The 11,673-nt window shown below is 43.9% G+C and overlaps 1 protein-coding gene across 1 annotated transcript in view; it reads right to left on the minus strand.

Moving 5' to 3' along the window:
• PTPRM (protein tyrosine phosphatase, receptor type M) overlaps positions 1 to 11,673 on the minus strand; it is a 509,160-nt gene that overhangs the window by 430,791 nt on the left and 66,696 nt on the right. The window contains exon 4 of the mRNA XM_015406598.1: positions 1,146 to 1,224. Coding sequence (XP_015262084.1) covers positions 1,146 to 1,224 — 79 coding nt within the window. The remainder of the gene's footprint in view (positions 1 to 1,145; positions 1,225 to 11,673) is intronic.

Raw genomic sequence — 11,673 nt, forward strand, 5'->3', positions numbered from 1 at the left:
CCAGTCAGGAGAGGAGATGTTGAGGAATGCGTGGGCTGCCCCCACCCCATGACTCCCAGGTGTTCAACAGTTGCTAGAGGTGGACTTAATGACAGTAACATTAAGTAACTGGAGGGAAGAGCCTGGATGCTAAATAGAGGCAGGAACAGATGGTCTTGGAAAGTGTGCGGAGAGGTGAGAGAACCTAGGCAGCCAGGCTCCAGGGACTGGGGAAGCTACTCTGTGCAGGACTACACCTGTGAATTGAAGAAATGAATGTTCTTTCAGCATTACCCCTGTGCAGGACTACGCCTGTGAGTTGGATGAAGAAATGAATGTTCTTTCAGCATTACCTGCCCTCTTGGCAGTTTACCAACTGCACATATAGAGGGCCGCCCCCTCCCAAGATTGCTAAAATCCTCAGCCTTTGCGGGCACCACTCCGTGGACAGGGCCATAGGGAGACCTCGAGGCTACACATACCATAGATCTTCTTTTGAAACTCTGAGTCCTTTATGGCAAAGCATAATTTTTGAGTTCAATTTGATATCTGACAATTAAAAGTTGCAATATGAGATGCCAATATATCATTTTTTCTACAATAAAAGTATAGAAACAGGGAAATCCTATTATTTCTCATTTCAGTATACTATGATCACTCTCCATTCAAGACAGTAACACGTGTCAACAGACACAGTAGATAGGTAGAAGTGTATATTTAATATTACAGCGCAGTGCATCAGCTAAACTCTTTGTATGGTCACTCTCATCAACAGACTGCTTGTCTACTCCCATCATCATCTCCAGAATGTTTTGGCTTTGAAGTTCCTGGAGTGATACCACAGAAAGGCTGGCATGGCAGGGAAGCCCAAAGTAGACAGTGATTTGCCTTTACTCACACATTTCTCTTTGATGAAGAGGTGAAGAAACAATTTTCTAATTTCAATTTCCTTGCTCACGGCAGCTCTAACTTGCCATTCTCCTCAGTGTTTGCACTCCCCCATATCACACTTGACCTACATCGCTTTAGAATGCCCTTGAGAAATGCCATTTTCAAAACTGATGTAGACTTTAATACAATTCAAGATGCTATGGGATCTTCTATGGACAACAATGTAGACAGCAACATTCCAAAATAATTTGAAATTGCAACACTAATCTACTTACTGCATGGATGTCCTAACACCTTCACATCATCAACAGCCAGGTATCCTTGGTGACCTGAAGTGACCACTTCGAAAACTACCTGAAATATGCAAAAAACAAAATCAGTTCCACCATAATTTTAAGAGAATAAGTATTTACACTCTTGAAACATTAGTGCAAAATAATGCAACCTTTTGTATGTTTAAACAAATGACTAAGAATTTATAACCAGAAAATAAAAATATTTATTTTAAAAGAAGTAGACTTTGACACAAATTTTACAATAATGGGAAATACCACTCATGTAAAGCTCTGCTTCCTGTATCATTAATGGGCGTTACCTCTGTCTATGTGTGGTTCATTATTTGAATTTGCTATACAAAGGTTAACAACTTAGTTAAGAAATTCACTACTGCTTGATTATGCTGAAGGAATAATATGGAAAAGAGCCTGACCAAATATGGAGTAAGGAAGGCACAACAGCTTGACTTAATTATTTGTTAGTTTTCTAGTATAAAGGGAGGTCCAGTACTGCTATCTATACTGTTTCCTAACAACCCTTGCAGTTGAAAAGATTATATTCCCTCCCATAGGCACCCTGTCACCGGGAAAACTCTGGCCAGTTGCATGCAGTAAAGTAAGTAGACTTCTACAAGGAGATCCACATAAATACAAAGGGTTTTAGAAGGGGGGTTATATATAATAATTATTTTAAAAGCAAGTATGAAGGGGGTTGGGGGCTATCCAGTGCTTTGCATGGAGTGTCACATGTATGACTATCTGCCCACTGGACAGAAGTCTTGGGTGTGTTCCTGGTGACAGGAGCTCTTGGTTCTCAGGGAACGAATTTGCTCCCTTGAGGCCAAGGTGGCAGACCTGGAGAAGCAGAGACAGTCAGTTAGGCACACGGAGAAGACTCTCGGGGGTAGATATGTCCCACTCTGAGCATGGCAGCCCCACCGCTGTCAGGGAGCATGAGGGTCGAGGGGAAACAGGGCACCGTGCTGCGGATAAGGGGAATGTGCCCTCAGAAGGGACCTCTTCTTCAGCTGGTGAACGGGTATCCTTTTGCACCAAGGAACCATCCCTTGGCAGGGAGGGAGGGAGTGATTCAATCCTCAGGCAGGTAGACAGCGGGGTGGCGAACCTGCGTACCAACCGTATGGTGACTTGCCTTCCTGGTGCGAAGGTAGCAGACAGTACGCGTGTTCTAGATAGGCTGGTAGATAGTACTGGGGAGGAGCCAGTGGTCGTGGTACATGTTGGCACCAACCATGTGGGGAAATGCAGTCGTGAGGTCCTGGAGGAAAAATTTAGGCTGCTAGGCAGGAAACTCAAGGCCAGAACCTCCACGGTAGCCTTCTCAGAAGTGCTACCTGTTACACACGCAGGGCCAGAGAGACAGGCACAGATCAGGAGTCCCACTGCGTGGATGAGACGATGGTGTTGGGGGGAAGGGTTCAAGTTTGTTAGGCACTGGGATACTTTTTGGAACATGAGGGAACTGTACAGAAGAGACAGTCTCCACTTGTCCCGAGAAGGAACCAGGCTGCTGGTGCTTAAAATCAAAAATGCGGCAGAGCAGTTTTAAAACTGAATATTGGGGGAAAGCCAACAGGAGATGAAAAGTCTCTGGTTCGGAATGGCTCATCTCAAAGAGATGAAGGGGTAGCTGTTACTTTTCTACAAGGAAATGGATTAGAATTATCCACTGAGACTGTGACTAATGATATGGACTGCCTGGCAAGGTCTCGAGGCAGCAAGAGGAAGGTTGTGGGCTTAACATGCATGGGAAACTATAGGTGTTTATACACAAATACTAGAAGTGTCTGAGGTAAAATTGGGGAATTGGAATGCCTGGTGTTGGGAGGGGATAGACATTGTGGGTATTTCAGAAACTTGGTGGGATGAGAAAAACCAGTGGGATACGGTGATTCCTGGATATAAATTATATCGAAAGGATAAGGAGGGAAGGGTTGGAGGTGTGGCGGCTCTGTATGTCAGAGAGGGTATACAGTCCAGCAAGACTGAGAGGGTAAGAGAATAGGATTCGCTTCTGGAAATGCTATGGGTTGAAATAGTGGACCCAAAAGGAAGCTTAACACTGGGAGTTTGTTATCACCCACCAGATCAAAAGATAGAGGATGATTATAAAATGATGAATGAATTAAAGATAGCGGCTAGATGAAGTAACTGTGTCATAATAGGTGATTTTAACTACCTACACATTGATTGGGTCAATATATGTTCAAGTCAGGAAAAAGAGATTAAGTTTCTAGACACTCTCAATGACTGTGCTATGGAACAGATGGTCACAGAACCTACCAGGGGAGAGGCAATCCTGGATTTGGTCCTAACTAATGCCCAAGACCTGGTGAGAGATGTAAAAGTGATTGCACCACTTGGGAACAGTGACCATAATGTTATTAAGTTTAACATTTGTATAAATAGGGAGTTGCCCCAAAAGACTGACACAACCACTTTTAACTTTAAAAGGGGTAACTTCTCTGATATGAGGGGACATGTGAGGAAGAAACTGAAGGGAAAAGTAGAAAGGGTCAAAACCATTGGCGAAGCTTGTGGACTATTTAAAATAACAATCCTAGAAGCTCAGAAAAAATATACACCTCAGGTTAGGAAAAGCACAAATAGGTATAGAAGAAAGCCTGCATGGATAACAAACAAAGTAATGGAAGCTGTAAAAGGTAAGAAGGGCCTCGGTCACATGGCAAAGTTGCCGCGGGAGAGGCACGGAAGTCCCGGGGATTTTCCGGGCGCGATCACACACCAACATCTGGGAAGCGCAGTGCTCCCGTGGTGAACCCGTGGCTTCCCGCCGAAGGTGCAGATTAAAAAACTAGTACTTACGAGGTACTACTTTCCAGAAACCGCGGGCCAAGGGCAGGCGTCTGATTGCGTTTCCGGTGGACTTATGTGGCATCTGGCGCCCGTCTACGCAAGTTGCGCAACAGCGCCCAACAGCACATGCGCACAAAGAGCAATTGCTAGTGCGATTGCGCCGTGCGGCTTCTGTGCTGTGCTTCATGATACCCGTCTGGTTGGCATCTCCCCCCTAACCACGGGACCTCGACCGGGACGTGTGCTCGGGCGGCTGCGCGTTAGTTTCCTCCGGAGCAATTAGCCATGCCTCCCCCCACAATATCCGGCTCATGTGACCGGGGCCAAGGATTCCTTTAAGTGGTGGAAAGCTAGTCTCAGTGAGGTTAGTAGGCACATTGATGAACAAAAACTATTGAGGCAGACTCAGCATGGATTCTGTAAGGAAAGATCTTGTCTTACTAACCTGTTAGTGTTCTTTGAGGGGGTGAACAAACTTGTGGACAAGGGGGACCCAATAGATGTTGTTTACCTTGACTTCCAGAAATCTTCTGATAAAGTTCCTCATCAAAGGCTCCTAAATAAGCTCAATAGTCACGGGATAAAAGGACAAGTCCTCTTGTGGATCAAAAACTGGCTAATTAATAGGAAACAGAGAGTGAGTACCACAGGGATCAGTACTCGGTCCAATGCTTTTTAACTTGTTTATTAATGATTTGGAGTTGGGAGTAAGCAGTGAAGTGGCTAAATTTGCAGATGACACGAAGTTGTTCAGGGTGGTGAGAACCAGGGAGGATTGTGAGGCACTGCAAAGGGATCTGTCAAGGATCGATGAGTGGGCATCAACGTGGCAAATGGGTTCAATGTGGCCAAGTGCAAAGTGATGCACATTGGAGCAAAAAATCCTAAATATAAATACACATTGATGGGATCCGAACTGGCAGAGACTGACCAAGAGAGGGATCTTGTAGTAGATAACTCAATGAAAATGTTGAGACAGTGTGCAACTGCAATAAAAAAGGCCAACGCTATGCTGGGGATTATTAGGAAGGGAATTGAAAACAAATCAGCCAGTATCATCATGCCCCTGTATAAATCAAAGGTGCGACCTCATTTGGAGTACTGTGTACAGTTCTGGTCACCACACCTTAAAAAGAATACTATAGCATTGGAAAAAGTGCAAAAGAGGACAACTAGAATGATAAAAGGGTTGGAACACTTTCCCTATGAAGAAAGGTTAAAATGCTTGGGGGTCTTTAACTTGGAGAAATGATGGCTGAGGGGTGACATGATCGAGGTTTATAAGATTCTGCATGGGATAGAACAGGTTGAGAAAGAAGTACTTTTCTCCCTTTCTCACAATACAAGAACTTGTGGGCACTCAATGAAATTGCTGAGCAGTTGGGTTAGAACAAATAAAAGGAAGTGATTAACGCATGGAGTTCACTGCCACAGGAGGTGGTGGCGGCTACAAGCATGGACGGCTTCAAGAGAGAATTAGATAAACATAGGGAGCAAAGATCCATCAGTGGCTATTAGCCACAAGTTATAGATAGGAACTCTGCGGCAAGTGATGCACTGTATTCTTGGTGCTGGAGGGGGCAACAGTGGGAGAGCTTCTAGTATCCTGGCCCCACTGGTGGACCTCCTGATGGCACCTGGTATTTTTGGCCACTGTGTGACAGAGTGTTGGACTAGATGGGCCATTGGCCTGATCCAACATTGGCTTCTCTTATGTTCTTATGGTGCCAGCTGAGCTGGGTCCAGTTGTGCAGTGGAAAACCTGCAAGGACTTGCAGGGGGCATCTCACTTTACCTGTATCCCCTCCACACACTATTTCCTTTTCTCCTCTTCCTGGAAGCCCCCCCCTCCTCACATTTCCCTGTTTCTTCATCTCCTTCCAACTCACCAACCGATCTACCTTTTATCTCTCCCTCATCTTCAGCTCTGTTTATTGTTTATTTACTTCAGTTTTATTCTACTTCCCTCCACAAATGGAGAGCCAAAGCAACTTGCATCATTATTCTTTCCTCCACTTTATCCTCACAACGACCTTGCAAGGTAGGTTAGGCTGAGAGTATCTGACTGGTCTAAATTCACTCAGTGAGCTTCCACAGCAGAGAGAGAGTTCAAGCAAGCAGCTGAGCTGGGTGTGTGATACAAGTCTCTCAGTGGTTGATGCCGGGCCATGCCTCAATGGGTACTCCCTCAAAGGCCAAAACAGCCCTGGAAAGGGTCACTACCCACCCCCTGCCTTTTCCTGATGGAAACTAAGGCTTGAATACTGTTCTGGTTATTGAGTGCATCTGCTCTTAAAGATACAAGCACTTAAAAATACAAGCACGCCCCCTAATTTTTTGTAGAACTCAGATTTTTCTTCAAACCTGAGGCTTTCCTCAAGGATGTAAAAAGATCTGTCTTGTCTGGCTATGGTCACAGTGTCCAGATTTAAGCATTCATAGATGGGGACATATTGAGAATTAGATATAATGATAATTAAAAAATCAGGATCAGAAGAGCTTGGGGTGGTAAGCACCTAGGATGTGCTTTCCTTTTTAAGCCATCTCTGGCAAGGTTGAACACAATACTATGTCATTTTTTTTTTGACTGACATGTGATTTCTGCTCAAGCACAGGTATCTTTCCGCCCCTTTTGCAGGAGTTACTCCTCTTTTATTTCTTTGCGTTGGGGGTTCTCTCTTCCATAGCTGACCCCACTGTGGAGAGTTTTTGATCTGTACTCTGGAGCCAAGTTTAGAATTAGATGTATGATGACTGTCTTCTAATACAGTTCAGCAATATACCCTCCATGCAGTGCTGGCTGCTTCCACATGGGGAGTATTCTCTGTTCTGTGTTCATTGCCAATGTGACTACAGAGGCAATGAAGCATCCACACGCGGGGTTTCTGTGGACTTTCCTCCATCAACTGTCATTTTCTCTGCATTTTTTTCTGTTCGTCCACTATGAGGGCTTTAAAAAAATGTGGTAATTGCTATAGTGTTATAGCAGTGTAGCAACTATCAATGTTTTTTAAAAGCACTCTTTAAAGAACATTCTGGTGGCATGGTAGGAAAAATGGTAGCCACAAGGTACTAATGGAAGCAAAGTCACAATGATGTGGGCAGGAACTTCAAAAAGTCACACCTGCCCTTCCAGATGGCGGCTCACACACTTAGACTGTATTCTTTCAGAAAAGATCCTAGTGAACCAGGTTTGAGAAACAGTGTGCTCAGAACAGTGTACTCAGAAAACTTGGAAAGCGTATGAGTAGAGAACAACACTCACTTGGAATGTCTAGTACCCACACACACCGTGTGGATACTAGACATTTTTTAATCGGAGCAGCCAGTTCTCTGTAGGGTTTTTTAAAATTCCTCTGCCTGTTATCAATAAAAGGATTCACTATCTTCAGTGGTTCTATACTGGTGTGAAATTGCACATTCCATAGCTCCATCCACAAGCCCAGATATTAATGCTCTAAGGGGTGTGAGTGCAAGAAGATGGTAAGTACCTTCAGTCCCAGAGAGACTGGAAGCTTCAGCTGTTTGCTAACCAAGGATTACCCTTCACAAAAACACACAGACATTTCCTGCCTAGAACTGGCTGATTAGAGTATAAAGGAGTTGGCAACACGGTGAATAAATCTGCAACACAGCCTAGCAAAGTAAATTTAGCTAGTACACATAACAGTCCACAGGGTGTTTCAAACCTTTTTGTTTTTAAACAAAAAAACCCCTGAGAAAACCCATTTTGAGGGGAGGGCAAGCAGGAAAGAGTACAGAAATATCAGTCACCATGTATGCCTGTGTTTCTGTATACTATTCTATAAGATCACAAGCACACAGGAAAGCACCATTTAGGAATCTCAAGAATATGTTCAGCAAAAGTTCATGTTTCATATTCTCACCTTGAATATGATATGTGTTTAAGAGTAAAAAATGGGGAAATATTTTACATCACTTTCACTTTTTGTTGCTTTTTGGATAAGAAAGTTTCAATATTGCATACCTATAGTTTGGGCAACGTGTAGACATTTGGATGCCTATTTTTTATTTCTATTTACTATGTAGTTAAATTTCTACCTCCTGCATAATGTAAGTAAACCCTACCCATTAGCTGCAGTTTCCCAATGGCTATAAATAGTTCACAAAATAAAGGGACTGCTCTTGTCAGTTGCATTAAGAGCATTCCAAAGAAAACCATTTCAAATTTTGGCAGCCCTAGCTTGAATAAACCAAAATTGCTTCAGTTGGGAAGGAGAATATTTCAGTGACATTAATGGGTACACTTTAAAGTAAAAAATAGAAGGTGGATCTTCAATTCCTGCTAGTTTTCTGTCATATTTTTTGCTATGAAACTTAAGCACAGTTATTGCTTCTGAGCATGGACAGAACTTAAATGTTATATGTGTGGGGATGAGGACCACACCTGGTTGACAAAGGGAGGGACTTTCCATTCTGCAGGCACAAATATGGGGTAATTACCTTCTACTATCACCAGTGTGGTAACTGTCCTCAATTATCACCAGTAGTAGTCTATGAATACGCACGTTTTATACCAGTGTTCTACCAATACCGAGACTGGTTATTAAGACTGGTGGTGGCTTTCCAAAATCTCAGGCAGAGATCTTTCACATCACCTACTAGCTGATGCTTTTTTTAATGAGAGATGCCATGAGCTGAACCAGTGACCTTCTGCATGCAAACACAGATGCTTCACCTTTGAACCACAGCCCTTTTCCTATGTTCCCAACAACACTGAAATGAAGCAAATAAAACACAAACATTCTTTCACATCTATAAAAATATTTATTGTTGATCTTCACTACCACTGTACTGGAGTATGAATTCAGGTCCAGCCCAACCATAGGAAACTGGGGCATTCACCATTCCACAGGAAATACTGAGAAAAATAGATAACCTTAAACGTTTGAAATGTTTCCTTATAATAAAAGTATTTACCCAAGTTCACATTTTTTCTCCCCAATACTAATGATGTCTGATTTTTTTTTTAATGGGGAGAGCAATTCCTCCACAAAAATGCCAGCGATGTGGAAGAAATTAGTTTTTCTACCTGACACTAACAAAAGGGGAAAAAGCTGAACAGCCACCTCTCATTTGATTTTCCTTGATCCCACATTTATTGTGAAAGAAGCTTTTCAAAGTCAAACCTGTCAGAAAAAGGAAGACACTGACCAACAATTTAAACAGATACATGTTTGTGTTTTTTTTCAAGCCATTGGAGCAATAGCTCAATAATAATCGAGAAAAACAAGTCAATATATCTATGGCCTTCAAAAGCCTTGGCATGGACAAACAATCAAAGTTTAAAGTTCTCTTGAAACTGAGGTAAGAACTCTGTTTTACACAAATATGGACTCAGAGTATTTTACCTAGAGCTCAGTGTGGTTTTCCATTTTGAACTTTTTAATACTGGGAATTAGTTATTTTAAGGGTGGGGGTTGATATTAGGGTTGCGAACCCCCCAATTTGGCAGGGCCCCCCACTTTTGGGGGCTTTTACCCACTGGCCACCAGGGGAAGCCCCACCCCCAAGCCCCAACATTCGCCACCACCCCTTTCCCTTCTCTCTTGAGAGAGAGGAGGGAGAGGGATGACTGCGGGCCAGCCACGCGTCCGACCTCCGTTCAGAGGGCACATGGGGAAATGCTGGCTCCCTGCAGTTAAAGGGGCCCCTTTAACTGCACGGAGCCGGCGCTCCTGTCAGGCGGGCAGGGGGCATCCCCAACGTGACGTCATCACATCGGGGATGCCCTGCCCAGGAATGCCCCCCAAAGTCCCCCGCTGGGGGTGAAGATAGGACTTGGCAACCCTAGTTGAAATTCATAATGCATCATTGCCAGTTGAATTTAATTCCTGAATAGGTGACAGCTTCTAACTCACTTAATGAAAATGTCTTACAAACTCCAGTGGGATGGCCATTTTAGCCTGGTGCAGCAGCCAGCAGGAGTCTTGTGGATTGACAGGTTTTACTTATTAATGGGGGTTTTTTTTACATACCACTTTTTCATATTGTTCATAGTGGTTTATTGATGTATAAACTTTTGAGGATTAGGGTCAGCTAATAAGATACATAATTGTTAAATTACTGAAATGGAAATTACAAATTGGAAATATTATTTGCAACACTACTGAAAAAGCTGACTGAAAGCAGTGAGCACTTTTGCCCAGCTCTGCTTTTAACAACTCATTCATAAATCACCATTAGAGATAGTCTGTCTAATCCTTTTGAAGCCAACTAAGCTGATAACCAACACCTTATCCCAAGCTGTAAATTCCACAGATCACCACTCACTGTTTTCTTCTGTCTGGTCTGAATTTTAGATATTTATCAAAATATTTCCATTGTGGCTCAAGATGGTTTACAATTCCAAAAAATATAAACACACAATTTTTTTAAAAAAAACTATTTATCCTTTCAGTAAGAAAATGCTTGCAGCTTAAACCCCATTAAAAATCCTCACAAATAAAATGGTCTTAGAGCATACCTCCTGAAATCTAGCAGTTGCCAAGATGGCCACCTTAAGCAGGGGAACAACTTGAAGACCACTGTTGGTGTAAAGGGACATACAGGGAGAGATGGTCCATCAGATATGTGGGTCATAGGCCATGAAGCGCTTCAAAGGTCATAACCAACATCCTGAAATGAACTTGGAAAGTAACTGGCAGCCAGTGTTCCTACTCTGAAATATCCTGTTGATTACTCCCTGATAATAATCAGCCTGCCATTAGGGATGGGCTGGTCCATCAGATATGTGGGTCATAGGCCATGAAGCGCTTCAAAGGTCATAACCAACATCTTGAAATGAACTTGGAAAGTAACTGGCAGCCAGTGTTCCTACTCTGAAATATCCTGTTGATTACTCCCTGATAATAATCAGCCTGCCATTAGGGATGGGAAATTAACGAGGCTGCAGAAGACAGCCCAAATAATAGCTGAGCAGTAGAGAGGCGCTCCTCACTACTCAGCAGTTTTGGGCTTTCTTGTGCAATCTCTTTAAAATTTAAAGAGCCCCGAAACAGCTGAACAGTGGCAAGCACCTCCCCACTGCTCAGCTGTTTTTGTGGCTTTTGCAGGGAACAAAAAGCAGGGGTTTAGACCCTTGCATTGGAGGGAATAGGCATGATATAAGTTAAATATAAATATATAAAAATATAAAATAAACAAATCGACTCAGGCCCTGTCCACACGAGGGGTTTTGGGCTGGGAGTGGGCCGGATCGGAGCCGGAGCAAACGGGCACGATCCCACTGCAACATCTGGGCAGCGTTGCACACCCATCCCCGATCTGGCCCTTCCCCCGAAGAGACGCATCAAAAATGAACCACCTACCAAGGTGGTTCATCCACGATCGCCGCATCAAGGCCGGCCATGGGATCGCCGGCCCGTCTTTCTGCCGGTGCATCCCCGGCTCCTGCCTGAACTGCACATGCTCAGACATGCGCAGTTCGGCAGTCTCCCATTCCCCTCCGTCGCTTCCCCCGGCATCTGATCGTGCCAGGGAGGGAATGCGCCGCGGCTCAGGGGATCAACGTGATCCCACCACAGCGTGTTTCTTTTGGTGCGGCTTTCAAAAGCCGCACTTCAGCCCGTCCCTTTCCCCCCCCCGTGTGGTAGGGGCCTCAGAGTCTCTTTAAACTCATTTTCTGCTCTATCCATCAACCCCCACGAACCCCCACGCAATGCTTTTA

The sequence above is a fragment of the Gekko japonicus genome, unplaced genomic scaffold (genome assembly GCF_001447785.1).
Source record: "Gekko japonicus isolate JY-2015 unplaced genomic scaffold, Gekko_japonicus_V1.1 scaffold138, whole genome shotgun sequence".
NCBI classification, from domain to species: Eukaryota; Metazoa; Chordata; class Lepidosauria; order Squamata; family Gekkonidae; genus Gekko; species Gekko japonicus.